Source organism: Ctenopharyngodon idella, chromosome 2 (assembly GCF_019924925.1).
Source record: "Ctenopharyngodon idella isolate HZGC_01 chromosome 2, HZGC01, whole genome shotgun sequence".
Lineage (NCBI taxonomy): Eukaryota > Metazoa > Chordata > Actinopteri > Cypriniformes > Xenocyprididae > Ctenopharyngodon > Ctenopharyngodon idella.
The window spans coordinates 13,518,637-13,539,060 of record NC_067221.1 but is presented as its reverse complement, the minus strand read 5'-3'; the positions used below and the strand labels follow the sequence as shown (position 1 = coordinate 13,539,060).

Here is a 20,424-nt window from a genome sequence, read left to right as displayed (position 1 = left end):
GCCATCTGACAGCAGACGCCATGTGCTTCACAATATACAGTCCTGTGGAGAGCAGTTCAGTTCATTTTACCAGCATAGAGGGTTTTATTTATAAAAATGACATTACCTATAATCAAAAAAAAAAAAAAAAAAACACTTTCACAGGTATTTTCACATGGACAACATTGTTTATTACAAAAAAACATAATAAAAACTGCATACAAGTATTACAATAAATAATATTGCTAAATAGTTACTGCTTTGGTCCAATTTTGGTGCAATTTGGTTTGGGTGGCTATTCTGAAATGTTCTGAAATTAATCAAAAAGAAAAGACAGCTGTACAAACAGACTGAAATAAACTGAAAGATTTAGAATAAAAAAACATTGGTAATACTGTTAGTATTCATATAACAATGCAAAAATTCATTTCCCACTACAGAGATAGGACTTAAAATGGCACATTGTACTGAAGACCCTTTGAACAATAAATACTTCAGTGCAGTTACTTCACCAGCGACTGACCCTGCTGCTGAGTCAAAGGGTTAGAGTTCAGCTGTACCATAACTATCCAAAGAGTCACCACTGTAGATAGAGATGTGGTTGAAACAAGAAACAGTGGAAAAAGAGAGGAAAGAGAGTAGAAATCTGATCTGAGCAGTAATCCCGAAGCTCACACATGAGCACTTTTGGCGTGGTTAGTGGAGGCGGGGCCAGGATGGGCGGGGCCCTGTTTGGAGTAGTAGAATCGGTTGTTGTCAGTGTATGCAGCAGGGGTGTCCACTGAACAGCATGTGATCATGCAGCCTCCCAAAAAACAAAGTGCAGTGCCAACCCAGCCCGAATAGAGGGAGAAGCCAAAGGACATCAAACCTCTCTCGTTATGGGCCCCGATAGGAAACCACACAGTGGAGACAATGCCACAAAAAGCTGAGGGGAAAAAAAGACACACTATTAGCAAATCTATTTAAGTCCAATTATTAGAAATTGTGCGTTTTCACTGTGGGAACAGTAGGCCTGTATCTGTCTGTTTGGCACACATCTACTGTAAATAACTTTGCAGATTAATGAGTGGACATGTTAGTAAGTGTAGCCTACTTTTTCTGAGTGTAATATGACCTTAAAGGGATAGTTCACCCAAAAATAAAGATTCTGTCATCATTTACTCACCCTCAAGTAGTTCCAAATCTGTATGAATTTCTTTGTTCTGCTGTACACAAAGAAAGATATTTGGAAGAATGTCAGTAACCAAACAGATCTCACCCCCGTTTACTTCCATAGTAGCCTATTTATTTTTCCTACTATGGTAGTCAATAGGGGGCGAGATCTGTTTGGTTACTGACATTCTTCCAAATATCTTTCTTTGTGTACAGCACAACAAAGAAATTTATACAGGTTTGGAACTACTTGAGGGTGAGGAAATTATGACAGAATTTTCATTTTTGGGTGAATTATCCCTTTAATTTAACAAAAACAAATACATGCTTACAAGTCAGCAGGATTAGGATTCCACCGAACACTGATCGTTTGTTCTTGGCGCTTTCTGGTTCACTTCCGAGGTTAATACAGGACATGGACATGAGCACGAGCGCTACAGCAGGCAATCCAAGAATCGATGCTGTGACCATCAGCGCTCGAGACGTCTGGATGTACGCTTAAAAAAAAAAGAACAGATTCATTTTATTCTCGATTTCATTGTAATATAGTAATACAAAATCCAGTTAATTATATTGTGATCTAATTATTTATATTTACGAGTAAAATATATATATTTTGAAATTGTGGAGGAAGAAAAAATTGGTTTTGCATAAAATATTTAGCCTAAATCTAATTTATAGATAATGTAAATTTATTTACATATTAAATTATATATTAAATTATATTTAATTTTTATTTCACATTTGACGTATTTCATTTGATTTAATAACATAAACAGTACACTATTTTTATAGGCTAAACATTGTTAGGTTATTTTATCATTTTGCTTATGTATTAAATAATGGAAACTGAATTGTAATGATTTTCATCTTTACTCCGACCAAAAAAAAAAAAAAAATCTTTAAAAAACTTCAAAATTACTATTACTACTATTAATGTATTATTTTACTGCACGTACCTGGTAACTCGAGAATCTGCGTGAGTGTGATGCAGTGATACAGAGCAGTTGAGATCACACAGTCTGCCCACAAACCTTTGGCCTCCAGTTCATCCATCTTCTTACAGGTGTGTATGTTATATTTACAAGTGACTACCCATTCATTAGTGGCAGTGGCGATGATGAGCCCAATCCAACCAAGAAAACCCATCACAAAACCCGTGAACTGTAAGCAAGAATTTGCCATGGTGTACAGTGTGCGCAAAAATGTGTCCAATAGAAGAAAAAAAGTCCTCTTGAAATAGATGATAATCAGATAATCTAAAGCCAGACAGGATACTTTAAGGAATTTATAGGTGGTAAAATCCAGATATGTTAATCCATTGCGTAAAAATCATGATGAGTTGTAGATCCTTATGGAGCGCAGTATTCCAAGCTAATATGATATGAGAGTACCGTTAGAAAACCTTTTATAGTGGAACCACAGACACAAACGAACTGTCAGCCAATCACATGAGTAGCCTACAGACACTTCCCAAGGTTACTCCTTTTATCTTGTTTTTCACTCTCCTCTTTTCTTTTTCACGTTCATAGTAATGTTATAGTAGCCTAAATAATACGTAGGTCTATATAATGTGTAAAACGAATTATTATTATTATTATTTTTTTTTACAAATTACTCATCAATTCGCCAAGTATGGTAACTACTACATCTCAGAGTAATATTTGCTCAGGTGGCTTTGATAACAGTGAAGCACCTCTGACAGCGTCGTCATTGCTGGATTTTTGTTGTATGCTGCCCTCTGGCGGTTTAATTCTCAATTCGTGTGTATCATTTTTTGAGAACTTATATGTGTGTGACCCTGGACCACAAAACCAGCCATAAGAGTCAATTTTTGAAATTGAGATTTATACATCATCTGAAAGCTGAATAAATAAGCTTTTGTTAGGATAGGACAATATTTGTCTGAGATACAACTATTTGAAAATCTGGAATCTGATTTTTGATCAAAAAAATCTACACTACCAGTGAAAAGTTTGGAAACATTACTATTTTTTATTGTTTTTGAACGAACTCTCTTATGTTCATTAAGGCTGCATTTATTTCATAATAAATACAGAAAAAACAATAATATTGTGAAATATTATTACAATTTAAAATTATGGTTTTCTATTTTAATATACTTTAAAATATAATTTATTTCTGTGATGCAAAGCTGAATTGTCAGCATCATTACTGCAGTCTTCAGTGTCACATGATCCATCAGAAATCATTGTAATATGCTGATTTATTATCAATGTTGGAAACAGTTGTGCTGCTTAATATTATTTATAACCTGTGATACTTTTTCAGGATTCTTTGATGAATAAAATGTTAAAAAATATCAGCATTTATTTAAAATAAAATCTTTTGTAACAATATACACTACCGTTCAAAAGTTTGAGGTCAGTAATTTTTTTTTCTTTCTTTTTTTTTTTTTTTTAAAGAAATTAATACTTTTATTCAGCACGGATGTGTTAAATTGATAAGAAGTGATAGTAAAGATTTATATTGTTAGAAAAGATTTATATTTTGAATAAATGCTGTTCTTTTTAACCTTTTATTCATCAATGAATCCTGAAAAAAAGTATCACAGGTTCTAAAAAAATATTAAGCAACACAACTGTTTTCAACATTGATAATAACTGATTATCAAATCAGCATATTAGAATGATTTCTGAAGGATCATGTGACACTGAAGACTGGAGTAATGATGCTGAAAATTCAGCTTTGCATTACAGAAATAAATTATATTTTAAAGTATATTAAAATAGAAAACCATAATTTTAAATTGTAATAATATTTCACAATATTATTGTTTTTTCTGTATTTATTATGAAATAAATGCAGCCTTAATGAGCATAAGAGACTTCGTTCAAAAACATTAAAAATAGTAATGTTTCCAAACTTTTGACCGGTAGTGTAAATATTGAGAAAATTGCCTTTAAAGTTGTCCAAATTAAGTCCTTAGCAATGCATATCCACTTACGGTAGGAAATTTACAAAATATCTTCATGGAACATGATCTTTACTTAATATCCTAATGATTTTTGGCATAAAAGAAAAATCGATCATTTTTACCAATACAAAGTATTGTTGGCTATTGCTACAAATATACCCGTGCGACTTATGACTGGTTTTGTGATCCAGGGTCACATAAAATATGCATAAATCACGTTAATTGCCAGGATAGATACTTGAGAATACTCAAGCCCATATGGCCAAACAGTTTTAAAGTTTTTCAACTATGAAAAAATGTATCAAGAAAATATACTGATAATAAATACATTAAATGTATATTTAAAATTGAAGTATGTAGAAAAAAATATGATTAAAATACATTTTCACAAGAATAATAATAAAAAAAAATGTTTTTTTAGTGTATCTAAAATATAGCTACTTTAAAGGGTAGATACACTGACATAAAAAGCTTCCACATACATTTATATGTGTATCTAAAATGTATATTGATCTATTTAAAACTTGAAAAATATTTCTTTTTACATTTTTTAAACTCCCTATAAGATTGACTTTCTATGTTAGCTACTTAAGATATTGATGTATTCTATTAGTCTGGTTAATGTAGCCATGAAATGTTTATAGTTGGCCTCATTTTCTTTATGTTATGGAGCATAAAGTGATAGAAACTGGCAGTTGTCGTAATGTGGTCAATGAAGGTGAGCTTTGAAATAACTGCATTGACTGTGTGACCTCTGGCGGAAATATAAAGGACATCCTGGCTATAAAGGAATCAGAGCTCAGTCTTGAGTTAATCATATCAGAGAGGCATGCAAAGATCCTTTCTGAGATTCCATATGAAGAAACAGAGGGGAGGATATAGAGATATCAGAATAATATTGGAAAATGGATGAGTGTCCTGTGTTCTGGTGTACCTTGAAGTACAGTATCCCTGTGGATGCAGGCTGTGGAGGGTGAGTTATCCAGCTGACTTGGTAAGACCTGTTTTCCAGGTGGAGTACAAATCAAAGAACTGACGCGGATATCACTACTAGCTTGGATGTTGACAGTTGAAAGCTGCAGATAAATCCAAAAGAGTGAAGTTATGATGCTATGTATGACCTTAGTGCATGGTTGCAGCAAAGTAGTATACCCTTTGTAGAACCACCCTAATTTAATTTGGTGTTTCTGAAGCCTAAGGGCGTTTGTTGAAGAAAAGGGACATGATGCAGGTCTTTGAAATGTCTGAAATGGTTCTTGATCTGTATCTAGTTCTAAATATAATTCCACACGGTCGCTGGACAAATTCTTGAATCTTTTATATGTGACATTTGGTGATGTGCAGTGCATTCTCTTGGGGCTTCTTCTTTGTAAAGAATCTGATATGACTTGAGGATATTAAAACGGTCCACTTAACAATCATCCAACATCACATAACGGATTATACCATCACAACAGGCATGTCTGCATAAAGTGAGAAATTAGTAGGCTATGTGTCCCTCACTCATACACTAGGGGGACTCATCTGACTTCAAACACCAAGGAGGCCTATAATACCTGGAGACATTTATTATTAATACCTGCAATTATTTCCAGTAAATGCACAACAATGAAGTTGTTCCAGGTCAGATTATTTCAGTTATTTCAAAGGTCCAGAGCTAGCCCACAACAGCAAATGAACCAAAACCCACTGACCAAGCAAACAAATACAAACAATACGATAAAATGACTAACCATTTCCATGTTTTTCCTACTAAATTACTTGTTGTCTATGGAAATTTCTCTCTCTCTCTCTCTCTCTCTCTCTCTCTGCACACATATACATACTGTACAGACACAGGTACATATTTACACATTACCTATTTATATATATATATATATATATATATATATATATATATATACACAAACCCGATTCCAAAAAAGTTGGGACACTGTACAAATTGTGAATAAAAAAGGAATGCAATGATGTGGAAGTTTCAAATTTCAATATTTTATTCAGAATACAACATAGATGACATATCAAATGTTTAAACTGAGAAAATATATCATTTTAAGGGAAAAATAAGTTGATTTTAAATTTCATGGCATCAACACATCTCAAAAAAGTTGGGACAAGGCCATGTTTACCACTGTGTGGCATCCCCTCTTCTTTTTATAACAGTCTGCAAACATCTGGGGACTGAGGAGACAAGTTGCTCAAGTTTAGGAATAGGAATGTTGTCCCATTTTTGTCTAATACAGGCTTCTAGTTGCTCAACTGTCTTAGGTCCTCTTTGTTGCATCTTCCTCTTTATGATGCGCCAAATGTTTTCTATGGGTGAAAGATCTGGACTGCAGGCTGGCCATTTCAGTACCCGGATCCTTCTTCTACGCAGCCATGATGTTGTAATTGATGCAGTATGTGGTCTGGCATTGTCATGTTGGAAAATGCAAGGTCTTCCCTGAAAGAGACAACGTCTGGATGGGAGCATATGTTGTTCTAGAACTTGGATATACCTTTCAGCATTGATGGTGCCTTTCCAGATGTGTAAGCTGCCCATGCCACACGGACTCATGCTACCCCATACCATGATAACAACTTGGGTTGTCCTTGTCCTCTTTAGTCCGGATGACATGGTGTCCCAGTTTTCCAAAAAGAACTTCAAATTTTGATTCGTCTGACCACAGAACAGTTTTCCACTTTGCCACAGTCCATTTTAAACAAGCCTTGGCCTAGAGAAAACGCCTGCGCTTCTGGATCATGTTTAGTTATGGCTTCTTTTATGACCTATAGAGTTTTAGCCGGCAACGGCGAATGGCACTGTGGATTGTGTTCACCGACAATGTTTTCTGGAAGTATTCCTGAGCCCATGTTGTGATTTCCATTACAGTAGCATTCCTGTATGTGATGCAGTGCCGTCTAAGGGCCCGAAGATCACGGGCATCCAGTATGGTTTTCCGGCCTTGACCCTTACGCACAGAGATTGTTCCAGATTCTCTGAGTCTTTGGATGATATTATGCACTGTAGATGATGATAACTTCAAACTCTTTGCAATTTTTCTCTGAGAAACTCCTTTCTGATATTGCTCCACTATTTTTAGCTGTAGCATTGGGGGGAATTGGTGATCCTCTGCCCATCTTGACTTCTGAGAGACACTGCCACTCTGAGAGGCTCTTTTTATACCCAATCATGTTACCAATTGACCTAATAAGTTGCAAATTGGTCCTCCAGCTGTTCCTTATATGTACATTTAACTTTTCCGGCCTCTTATTGCTACCTGTCCCAACTTTTTTGGAATGTGTAGCTCTCATGAAATCCAAAATGAGCCAATATTTGGCATGACATTTCAAAATGTCTCACTTTCAACATCTGATATGTTATCTATATTCTATTGTGAATAAAATATAAGTTTATGAGATTTGTAAATTATTGCATTCCTTTTTTATTCACAATTTGTACAGTGTCCCAACTTTTTTGGAATCGGGTTTGTATATAAATAAATAAAAGTGTCTTTTAAGAGTCTGATAAATGCTTGTATGACAATCAAACCTTGACTTCTGCTTGTTTATGTTGACCTCTTCCAAATATTCTGAGCATGTTCTAATCTTATCTTTAGTTTGCACTTCATTCCTGCCAGTTCAGCTTCATTGTTGTGGAGACGTTCCATAACCTGAATAACAATAACAGTTTTACATTCATTTCAGGAGTCCTCCCACTCTTTGTCTAATCAGGAATGAATTAAGTGGATAACATCTGGTATTTCCTGCATTCATTGCTGTTCACTGAATATGCAGGACGTCTTTTGTTTACCTTATTAGACCTTTGCTTGCAAATGTAATAAGCTGTCAGAAACACCCTTGTTCCTCTATATCTGTCATTCAGTCGATCCTCGAGGGTCTGTAGAAATCACCTCACAAATATCTCAAGCAATTCATCATTTGCTTCCGGAACATGGCAGCATTGGAATAAGAAAATTAAGCTAATGAAATGGGTCCTGACATTGGTCTGACAGTGCAAGATGATCAAAATGTATTGCATAACTGAGTTGTGCTTTGTAAGCACCTTGGGTGGACCCGAATATCTTTATATCACCCGAGGAGGAGGCATGTGATGAAATCATTGAGGCTTTTATCTCTATCACTGAATTACATCCCTTATATCATGCCTTATATATGGACAGTAGGGTTGTGAGCAGCTGAGAGACATCAATAACAGCTTGTGAATATTCCTCTGGCAGAAATAGGGACTAGTCTTCACTTCAGTCTGGCACTGCAGTAATTGATTTGTTATTGACTTGACACTGATGTGGTTTTTACCTCTGATGCAGCGTTCAATGATAGAGTTCATCATCTTCATCAAGAGTATCTAAGCGGGATTTTTAGTGCACTAGAAAATGTCAACCGTAAAGTGTCAATATCAAAAGCAGCATAACCAGTCATTGAGGAGATTTATTAAACAATCAGCATCGCTCATAACGTTGATCTACTGTATGCTACTGGTAATTCATCTTATATTGCGGTGTAGAGCACATTAGTTTAGCCTCTATTCAAACGAAATGGCATTTAGACACTAGGAGTCTTTCTATAAATAAATCTGTAATTTCATGCATCATTATATTCAAATGTATTCTCTCTCGTGAGTGATGGTGCACTAGCATTTGCTTATTGTGTCTGACCTCTTCCCTCCTGAAGGTTATCTGACTCTTTAACGCAAAAGTTAACTGACTCTTTTGGTACACACATTCCATAGGGTATAAGTAACTATGGTGGACATTAATGTGTGTTTGTTTATTTATTTATTTTTTTTACCATATCTATACAGTATTTTAATTTTGGGGAACTTACACTACATTCCAAAGCATAATACTTAAATTTACTACATTTCATTTAAAGCTGCAGTCCGTAAGTTGTGCCTCTTTGTCGCCATCTCTGTTTGAAACCTGCAATTGTAGTTATTTGCGGAATTATCATCTTTACGTGGGTTGTGCCTCGGCACAGCTCCTCAGCGCGGATGAATCGAATGTTTTGAGGTGTCACCGTTTTGAGGAGTTCATCGGAAAATATCATCTTAACAAGCAACATGTCTGCCAATTTTGTTCTGAAACCTACCAGGACCACTCAAATTAAAAAAACATTATTACAAACGTTGTGAATCGGGCTAAGGTAAGGAAATAGTTTTGAACACTGGCTGGTTTTGTACTTGCTCAAAATTTGATTTTGGATTATTTTTAACCCAAAAAAGTTACAGACTGCAGCTATTAAAAAAAAAAAAAAAATGTCTTTATTTCAAAGTTGAAAAAATGAGAGCCATTTCATTTGTGAATGATTCATCCTTTGAGCAGATTTATTGTGGTGAACCTGTTTAATCGGTTCACAAATACCACTGAACGATTCATCCACGAATTGGATGAATCCAGACTGATCCTGATGTTTTCGAGTCATTGCTGACCTAATGATCTTAGTTTCATGAAAGTTTTCATTTTGGGGAAACTTTTATTTCACAAGGCTACACACAAGCATAATGTTTATCTTTGACTCCAATACTTAAAGGGTTAGTTCACCCAAAAATTAAAGTTATGTCATTTATTACTTACCCTCATGTTGTTCCACACCCGTAAGACCTTCGTTCATCTTCGGAAAACAAATTAAGATATTTTTGATAAAATCTGATGGCTCAGTAAGGCCTGCATCGCCAGCAATAACACTCCCTTTTTTCAATACACAGAAAGCTACTAAAAACATATTTATTATATATATTTAACTTATTAAAGTCGCTATTTTGTTATTTTTGTAAGATAATAAATATATGTATATTTATTCAACAATATCTAGTGGGCGATTTCAAAACACTGCTTCATGAAGCTTCAAAGCTTTATGAATCTTTTGTTTCGATTCAGTGGTTCAGAGTGCGTATCAAGCTGCCAATGTCATGTGAACTATTGAAGTTTCAAAACACTTATGACGTAACAAAGCCTCATTTACTGAATTCATGTGATTTTGGTGCTCTGAACCATTGATTCGAAACAAATGATTCGTAAAGCTTCGAAGCTTCATGAAGCAGTATTTTGAAATCGTCCATCACTAGATATTGTTGAATAAAGTCGCTATTTTGTTATTTTTGGCGCGCAAAAAGTATTCTCATCGTTTTATAATATTAAGGTTAAACCTCTGTAGTCACATGAACTGTTTTAAATATGTTTTTAGTAGCTTTCTGTGCATTGAATAAAGGGAGTGTTATTGCTGGCGATGCAGGCCTCACTGAGCCATTGGATTTTATCAAAAAATATCTTAATTTGCGTTCCGAAGATGAACGAAGGTCTTACAGGTGTAAAACGACATGAGGATGAGTAATTAATGACATAATTTTCATTTTTGGGTGAACTAACCCTTTAAAAAACACATTGTTCCTTGTTTATTTGAACTGAAGAAATTAAGAAGAAAACTGAAGAAAACACTATAGCGATGTCCAATGTCATTCTTTCAGATTTTTAATAAACCTGTTGAATCTGTTCTCAAATAACATTGCAAATTAGACTGATCCCATAGCAGTGTCAACAACTCACATCCAACAAATCACTGAATTTGGTCAGGTCTAACTCAAAATGAGCAAATAACCAGGAATATGGTCTTCAGAGTGTGCTGAGGATTATTTTTTTTTTTTTTACTATTGTTTACTGTAAATAAAAATAATATTGCATGACTGTAAGTTATATGTGAACAAATTCTGCTGTAAAAAAAAAAGCTAACTGTTTAAGATCAATGCTAAGCCAGTTACATGAAGTGCTAGCTGACTGTTAGTAAACTCCTGCCCAGTTTCTGAGGGAGCATGAAACTATAAAATGCTACAACAACCCTAATGAACCTGGCTACAGGGGGATCACTTTATGAGGTAGGATATTGTCATTGGTTGTAGTCAAAGGGGTAAAATTTGGCTGGTTAACAAGTAAGCCCCTGCTGTTAGATTTAACACTATCCGGTTGAATCTTTCTGTATTGACAACCTTTTGCAAAGATTTCTGCTTCACTTCAGTCTGGTCTAAAACAAAATGTTTTGTTTAGATTTTTACTTTTTAACCTCTACATGTCACCTTTTTGTTTCCCTTTACTTGACACCCAACTCAGGATTGGTAAAGAAATAATTTGGTCAATTGATTTTCCCAGAGTCACATTTACAACTCATAGTGGGCAATGGGCAGGACTGGAGGTAGCAGCTCCCAAACACATCATGATCAATGCGCAAGACAGTGGCTCCCACCAACCCGCGGGGAGGCATCTGAGCCCTAATGAACGCTAACTACGATTCATTGCTAATGGAGGGCACAGTGGGCGTTTAGAGGCAGACCCCCAGGATGCACTTTGCAGCTTCCTCCGTTGAGACTGTGAGCACTCATATGTGTGTTCATCATTCTCTCAAAGCCTCAGATTTACCGCTGCCATCCTCCACTGCATATTATGCAGCGATTTGTTTCGCTCAGCACACGAGACAACAAACCACTGTGGATCTGCCATGGATAACTAAACAGTTATTCCAGGGTTTATATCATCTTCTGCTTAACATTCACATGTCTGATTATACATCTCTGCCAGCAGGGAGTAGATAAGCAAATTGTCATCATTTTTTATTTGTAAGAAAATGTTTTATTTGCAATTCATTGTTCTCACGTCTTCTGCTGCGACATTGTAATCTGAGAAGATCCTACAAGGCATTTACAGTGAAGGTTTGGTTCTCTGTTCACTTTGACAGGCCCAAAACAATTGCACCAGGTTCTCTGAGATAGCTCCCTAGTATCAGGTTTGTATCGTAGTCGACAATACAGTAAGTCTTGTTGAAATATTTTACTGTCAACCACTGAGACAGTAATCCTTGCTATGGTAGCTCATACGTAGCTGAGGGAAAAACCAAAGCCTATGGCACAATATGAAAGCAAGACGTGAGTTCATTTTGTCATAGTCAAACCTAAAACCATTACCCGCTTGTCAACACTAAAGTTATTCTCGGATCAAAGAAAAAAAAAGTTACATATTTCCTCAAGCATATCAAACCGTCTGGAAAATTTTTCATGCTGCTCTGACGTCTGTTTCTCTTAAGGAGTTCCTTTTCCTGCTTCCTGTAACCGAAGGGTTGTTCAGAGGTTTTATTATTTTAGCAATATTCTTGTTTTAATATGGTCCATCAATATTTGATAATAACAACGCAAGGCTCTAAGTCATTTAGAAAAGAAAGACTTAATATTAGTAAGTCCTGAGCTTCCTGTTGAGGGCGGACGGAAACACTGAGGTAAGAATAACTCTGAATGTCATTTCCTCACATTAGAGATTAAACTCAAATTACACTGCCTGCCTCCTTCCGCTGCTGCTCTGTATTATTAATTAACTCGTGTTGCCCGAAAATGCTACCAACATGTGTATATTTCTCTCTACTGATAACAATTGTAATGCAAGTGTATATTGTAGTAAGTACACAAAAGGACACAATATATGTTTTTTGTCTTGAAATTAAAAACAATTCAGAATGCACATTGTAATGGTACGTTCTGTCTTCTGCTGCATAGAGAGCTCATTAAGTAAGTATTGAGATAGCAATATATAGTTTAAAAACACAATATTCCAACTTGGGTAAATACACACTTTCTGAAAATATAAAATAATTAAGAATATTTGTTTCCTGTGACAGTTTTACTGTTTAAGCCCATCCAAAATGCTACAGGAACCCTATAAGTATTTTTTAAGTACTGTATATATTAAGTAAAATATTAAGCAGCACAATTTTATTCAACATAAATATGATAATAATAATGTTTCTTGAACAGCAAATCAGCATATTAGTATGATTTCTGAAGGATCATGTGACACTGAAGACTAAAGTATATGGCTTCTAAAGGGCTTGACATGAATTTTTTTGCTTACCAACCACTGTGGCTAGTGATTTTCCAAAAATCAATTGAAAAGTGCATTTTCACTGGCCAAAATTTTGAAATCAATGTCATAGGGAAAACCAGCCATATAGATATTTTAAATATTATCTCACAATTAGGCTGTTGTCACTTTAAGACCTGACGCACGGATCCATTATACTGTTACACGTTTTCTTTCTCAGCTGTTTATGTTCACTTAAAATATAACTGACTGTGTTTACGTGAACACTTGCCAAGACCACCATTTTGTCATTATTGTTTTGTGTATTTGAGTGTTTATGCGCAATAAGCAGCGAAAAATAACTCAATTTAGTACTGAGAGGTGCAGTTATGTGAGCGTACAGGTGTGAGCACAAAATCTGCGGGAATGAGTAAAATTATGAGCAATACGTGCAATCCCACGCCAAAATTCAAGCCCTGTAACACCAAATATATTCAACCGGAGCAAATGAAACAAGTGAGTGAGGGGAAGCGGGTTTGTGCGTCAACTCACTGTCAAAGAGATGAGAGAGCAAGAAAGCGCAGCTCGTGTATCTGTTTTGTCAAAAATGAGTATTGGAAGCATTTCAATTTCAATATCGATACATCGATGTCGAAAATATTTTACTTAGTTCTTTATTTTAGATGCCTTTTTAAAAGACTACAATTGAAAAATGTATATTATATAAAATTCAACCCGCCAAAGTGGCTATAGGAGTGACTGCGTTACACGCCACTGCTGAAATACACAGTGTTAATGTCAAAGCCTATATATAGTGTGCAGAACTGTGGCAGAATGGTTGTATTCAAATTCGTAGGATTTGGTTTGTCTTACTAAAAAGTTTCATTGAATTTTTCCTCTTGGAGCATAATGTATTTCTATTTATCTCCTGAGATTCATTTTCTATAAAGTTAATCTTCTTTGTACTGACATAAATGAGCCAAACCCATTAAAAAGGTTACCAAACCTTTGGATTAACATTGTGAGTTTGACACTATACATCAACGCCTTGGTATTGTTAGTGAGTATTTGACCGTCCTTGGCAGTTCAATCCCCTGACGCAGCACTCTGCTGAGGAATTGCTCCTCTCGATCTCTTCATCCATCCCTCACCACTGTCAGGAGCTTAAATCTAAACCTCTCAGGTGTAGTCATTAAGCAGCCCATATCAACGGCCTAATCACCAAAGGATTGGGAGACTGTGGCGTGGTGTGGGCAATGCCAAGCATAACAAACACTCTGCTTGGGAAAAAAAAAAAAAAAGGCCGCTGCATGTTAAGAATTCTTACTGAAACAACCCTGCTGAGGTATGCAAACAATGTTTACCCCAAAGATGCAGTGACATCAAAGGGAACTTTGAAATTTATTCATATACTTTAAGGTGCTTATCTTAGGAAGTCTGTGCATGCTTGTAACCTGTGCACTTGTTTGGCTAGCATACTGAACATTAAAAATCCTGTTGCATGGATTCACTGTATTTCTTCTTGACTTACTTTACCTCTTTTATCCTTCACTGTATTTCTTCTTGACTTACTTTACCTCTTTTATCCTTCATTACAGGAGTATTTCACTTAAAAAATGAAATTTTGCCATTCTTACTGAAAAAAAAAAAAAAAAAAAAAAATATATATATATATATATATATATATATATTTTTTTTTTTTTTTTTTTTTGCAGTAAGAATGGCAAAATTTCATTTTTTAAGTGAAATACTCCTGTAATGAAGGAACATTTCATAAAGATGTTTACAAAATAAATACATTCTGGTAAAAATACATTCTGGTAAAAAAAAAAAAAAAAAAATATATATATATATATATATATATATATATATTTTTTTTTTTTTTTTTTTTTTTTACCAGAATGTATTTATTTTGTAAACATCTTTATGAAATGTTTTCCAATTGAAATTTTCAATTTTTATTTCAAAAAATTTATTTTGGGTTAATGTGTTTTTAAATATACACTACTGTGCAAAAGCTTGGGATCAGTAAGATTTTTTTAAAGAAATTCATATTTTTATTCAGCAAGGATGCATTTAATTGATCAAAAATGTCAGTAAAGGCATTTATTATGCCGCAAAAGGTTCTTTTGAGCTTTCTATTCATTAAAGAATTGTGAAAATATATATATACAGTATATATCACAGTAAAATATCAAGCAGCACAATTGTTTCAACATTAATAATAATAAGAAACGTTACATGAGCAGCAAATCACCATATTAGAATAATTTCTGAAGGATTATGTGCCATTAAAGACTGAAAATTCAGCTTTGACTTACATTTTAAAATATATTAAAATATAAAACAGTTGTTTTAAATAATAATAAAATTATTTCACAATATTACTGTTTTTACTGTATTTTTGATCAAATAAATGCAGCCTTGGAAGACTGTTTCACAAACATTCAAAAAAATCTTACCAACCCCAAATTTTTGAACAGTAGTGTATTTTTTTCCAATATAAATATACATGACTTTCTTCAGTGTAACATAAAAGGGGATGGAAGTAGGCCCTATTTTGAAGAATGTTTTAGTTGCCTTTGTTAATGCAATACTGTACAATGAACGGGGAAGTTTTGCATCCTTTTTGAGGCTTAAAAGACCCACCCATTTAATGTAATTGTATATTCCTTGGAAATACAGTCAAGATTTGCAACAACATGAGAACAGAATGATGGCAAAACAATTTCTCTGGAAGGTTTTCCTGAAATACAAGCTGTTAAAGCAGAGTCCATCTTTCTAAAACATTCCAGTTCTTGCTTCTGAAAGGTCGGGATGACTTTACACCGCAAGGTCACAGAGGCCAGATGATTTTTTGCCAGGTTCATGATGTGTCTGATTCCATGCCATCAGTTAAACTTGGCTATGATGGTGAGGAAGTGATTCACTGGCCTGATTCAAGTCATTTGAATTTTCTTTTGTACGAGTAGGCAGTTCAGACAATTTAGTGATAATACAGAGACTGATGATATTTAAGGATGTAATGGACAAATGGTACATCTTGGGGCAGTAAAATACACGGAAACATTTGACTCATGAATATTTGAAGGACTTGTTTAATGTACAACCTGAACTTGGGCATTGGGGAGCAGAGCGGTGATTAAAAAAACAGCCAAGTGCTTTCTGCAGAGTTCTTGCTCTGCTCTCTGGGCGTAGAGAAAGAGAGGTGATAGGCTCTTAAGATGTTTATGTGTTAAAAAATGACTCAATGAGATCAAACACAATCTTTATTAGCCCTACTTCCTGTCCAGTGCCATCATAAAAAGTGGATGTTGCAAAACACATGATTGATTCCTTTTTTGGAACAGAATCCATTATTAAAATTACTTTGGTAAATTGGTAAATGTGTTCATTTGTAACATTTTGGCAGAGGTTCAGGTTGAAATAAAGTATTCATTTATTCAATTTGGCCCTGTGACCACATTTTACTCATTTAATTCTTCAGGCTCCTGAAATACTTTACCAAAACTATTTTTGTATTTTTCTACTTTCATTAATGAAGCAGCATGGGTTCTTGGGAGAACTCCAGGTTTTTCCAAGTGCATGAAATTATGAAAGAGAAATAATGGGTGAGTTTAATCAGGTTGTTCCTAATTTGATTTCAGAAAGCATTAGTGGGAGAAAAAAATCAAGATGGAGCTTCACGGAGGCAGATATACCAGCCTTGTGATGTATCTGGCGCTTGATCATCATTAATAAGAAATGTAATCAGCTGTAGCAGTCCAACTTTATTAAATTTGCTGACCTAAAAGCAAGAGATAGCAATGCTTGATTCATATTTTGTGGAGTAGTCCATTGACTTTACATAGTTGAATAGTTTTACATTTGATGTTCATGTATCAATTTGTGATCACTTCGAATATGATAAGCAATATAATTTACATTTATTATATTGTTGTTGTTGATATTTTAAACACATAGGTATCCATTTGAATATGATATGAGCAATATAAGTTATATATAATTGTAAGAATAATCAGTATTGGGGGTAACGCATTACAAGCGTGAATTACGCAATCAGATTACTTTTTCAAGTATCTAGTAAAGTAACACATTACTTTTTCAATTTACAACAAAATATCTAACCTGTGTTACTTATTTGAAAAAGTAACTTACTTTTTCACATTTATTGACTAACAGCTCTCCTGTCCCCATGTTGAGAGAAATAAAGTGCAGAAGCGTTGTGCGCCTTGTAAAAAGATGGTTATTGTAATTCTAGACTAAATGTGAACATGTATTTACTCATCTCACTTGCACGAAAACATTCAGTATTCCTCAAAATTAATAAAAACATTGAAATACAATTTCAGAATTTTATGCAAACATGTAATAATTAACTATTAAATTACACAAATATACTTTATGTATTTAATCTCACTTTATTACCCAATGTCTTTGCTGCTGACCTTTAATGATCTAATTCAACCATACTAATAAGCGAAAAATTACTTTAGATTAGATTTAGAAATAAGATTGTTGAACTTCTCCTGTATCCTATTCTTTAATCCAGAAAGGCAGCACAGCTGAAAAGTTTGTTTGAGCTGCGCCCTCTACTGCACAGGCGTAAATATGCATTTCCTTCAGCCTGAGGCCTATTCATTTCACTTTTGGCCTTTACATTTGCCAAAAAATAGAATTTTCTATGTTGCAATTAAAAAACAAACAAGCAAGCCCAGCCCAGGTGTCAAAATGTAATGCAAAAGTAATGTAACGGATGACTTTGCATAAAAAGTAACTAAGTAACGCAATTTTTTTAGAGAGTAACCCAGACAGCAACATTGTGTGGCCCAGATCCGGCCCACATCTGATACATGTGGATTACACACGGACCAGATGTGGGCCGACACTATGTCAGAGATGCAATATTATAATGCATTACTTTTAAAAGTAACTTTCTCCAACACTGAGAATAAAAATTATAAAAATAATTTTAAACAGGCACATCATTTCAAATGGAATAATGATAAGTAATATGATTTACATTTATTTATACATGTATTGATAGAGCATTGGTAGTTATATTGTACGTTTTAACAAGTGAACTGTTAATGTATGTTTTTTTCACAGCTTACATGAGATCACGTTGGTGTATGAAGCAGTCATGTATGAAAAGAAACAATCGACACGTTTCTATGGGATTCAGCATGTTCTTAGCATCAGTGAAAGAGCATACATTTGAAAATTTTTCCAAAGAACTGAAGCTTTCTGGTTCCACTATTATTCAAGACTGGTTAACTGATGCTTGTCATAAAATCTAAAGTGCTCCGGCTTTCTTTATATTGCCAGCCAGACTCCGGCCTCTCCGTGAAAGCTAGACGCTGAACACACCTGAAAAGCATTAAAGCAGACAGCGTCCATTATTATGTGCTCTTTTCAGTCCTCTTATACCACTCATTAGCTTCTCAGTACTCTATGAAAAAGGCTTATGTCAAGCACTGTCAAAGCATATTATTGTTCTGCTTTTGGTTTATACTTACATAAGGCTGCATAATGTGGCATAGAGCAGATTCCTTTTTTCCTCTGTGTGATTTATTAGAACGAAGCATCTCACCTCTCTGTGATCTCACAAGAGCCAAGGACGTGAGATGGGGGTATGAAAGGTCGGGGAAGCAGAGCAGCAGGCATGACTAGACCGCGTCTCTCGTCTCGTGCCAGTGTTCTGCATGAACGCTCTGGCTGTTCTTAACACTTCCAGATCTGCAAAGGTCAGTGACTGCAAATCCTTACATGAAGGGGAGGGAAATCAGAGTTCTTGCATGAAGATGATCTCCAAGTAATAATGCATGAACCACAAAGGGGATCAATGGATCTGCCCCTTTTAATCACTTAGGTCGGGTTAATGAAATGCTTGGCAGGCTAATCATCTCAAAAGCTACATATGCTCTGCTTCTCAATTTGATGAGATCACTGAGGGATGCCCTATTAGAGGGAACGAGGATGATAAGACTGAGAAGGTTCAGGAAAATTCCAAGATTCATGTGCCGCAGAGCTTCTGTTTTCACGCGCACTACCACCGACCTCAATTACCTCTGAATCTAAAGGGCAGGCTCTCAGATATGCGTCAATGAAGAGCATGGTTTTAAAGGGATAGTTCACCACAAAAATGAAAATTCGGTCATCATTTATTCACCCTCATGTAGCCCCAAAACCCATCTGACTTTCCTGCTTGAAGCAATATTCGACACATTTTGAATAATGTATCGGTTGTTCTTTTTCATGCAATTGAGCAAAACCAGCATTAAACTGTAATGAAGAATGGATAAAAGCATTATAAAGTAGTCTGTGTGACTCGAATGTTATATGTAAAACTCTTCTGAAGTGATACAATAACTATATATGTCGAACACACTGAACATTCATGTCTGGTGAGCTGTTAACAACTGTGACTAAATCAAAATTTAGTCTGTTTCTCAAACAATGCTTTTGTATAGCTTCAGAAGACTTGTGTTTAAATACAATATATGCTACAAAAAAAAGTTTGTAGTCAGTAGGATTTTTTTATGTTTTTGAAAGGAGTCTCTTATGTTCACCAAGGCTGCATTTATTTGATCAAAATACAGTAAAACAGTAATACTGTGAAATCTTATTGCAATTGAAAATAACTTTTATTCATTTTTATTTCTTTTAATATATATATTTTAATGTAATTTATTCCTGTGAGGGCAAAGCTGAATTACTCCAGCAGTGTCACATGATCCTTCAGAAATCATTCCGATATACTGATTTGGTACTCAAGAAACATTTCTTCTTACTATCAATATTGAAAACAGTTGGGCTGCTTAATATTTTTGTGGAAATCGTGATACATTTTTTCAGGATTCTTTGACGAATAGAATGTTTAAAAAACATTTATTTAAAATAGAAATCCTTTGTAACATTATAAATGTCTTTACTTTATTAATTCCTTTAAGAAAAAAAAAAAATCTCACTGACCTCAAACTTTTGAATAGTGTAAGTCATGTGGGCCACTTAATGGTGCTTTTGTGTCAAAAATAATAGTTCAGTGTAATTAAAATATATATATTTTTCACAATTTTTGTGCGCTGCATATCTTTTTGCTGATCATAGAACTGCCTTCTTAGTGACATGTTAATGTCAAACTCTACTGAAATCAGTTTTGAGTTGTATTTCTGGTGCGGAGCCATAGTTGCATGGCATATGAAGCAGGGCGTTTCAAATCAGTCACTTATGAAGTTTCTTTACAATTAAGGGATAGTTCACTCGAAAATGAAAATTATCCAATGATTTACTCACCCTTAAGCCATCATAGGTGTATATGACTCTTTCAGACAAACACAATCAGAGATATATTTATAAATATCCTGGCTCTACCAAGCTTTATAATGGTACCGAATGGGGGGCGAGATTTTGAAGCCTAAAAAAGCACATCCATCCATCATAGAAATAATCCATACGGACCCAGGGGGTTAATAAAGGCCTTCTGAAGCGAAGCCATGGGTTTTTGTAAGAAAT

General features: G+C 34.8%; 1 protein-coding gene and 1 long non-coding RNA gene across 5 annotated transcripts in view; both read right to left on the bottom strand.

Moving 5' to 3' along the window:
* Positions 1-147: 147 nt before the first annotated feature.
* cldn11a (claudin 11a) lies at positions 148-3,030 on the bottom strand. Its single transcript, XM_051872750.1, has 3 exons — positions 2,094-3,030; positions 1,467-1,631; positions 148-907 (listed from the first exon to the last, which is right to left on the bottom strand). Exons 1-3 carry the CDS (start codon positions 2,317-2,319, stop codon positions 651-653), a joined length of 648 nt encoding a protein of 215 aa, XP_051728710.1. The 5' UTR covers positions 2,320-3,030; the 3' UTR covers positions 148-650.
* A 417-nt stretch (positions 3,031-3,447) lies between these two features.
* The window catches only part of LOC127497123 (uncharacterized), a 137,938-nt gene continuing 120,961 nt past the window's right edge, over positions 3,448-20,424 (bottom strand). For 2 of the 4 annotated variants that reach the window (XR_007925461.1, XR_007925460.1), the window contains exon 6: positions 3,448-5,148. This is a non-coding gene — a long non-coding RNA (uncharacterized LOC127497123). The remainder of the gene's footprint in view (positions 5,149-20,424) is intronic. The other 2 variants (XR_007925458.1, XR_007925459.1) reach the window with 1 other exon arrangement.

Excerpts from the sequence above, each read along its gene's own strand:
- cldn11a (XM_051872750.1), bottom strand. The coding sequence starts at position 2,319 with ATGGCAAATTCTTGCTTACAGTTCACGGGTTTTGTGATGGGTTTTCTT. Across the intron at positions 1,632-2,093 it reads GCAGATTCTCGAGTTACCAG|CGTACATCCAGACGTCTCGA; the intron begins GTACGTGCAGTA and ends TTTTTTTTTAAG. Across the intron at positions 908-1,466 it reads AATCCTAATCCTGCTGACTT|CTTTTTGTGGCATTGTCTCC; the intron begins GTAAGCATGTAT and ends TTTTCCCCTCAG.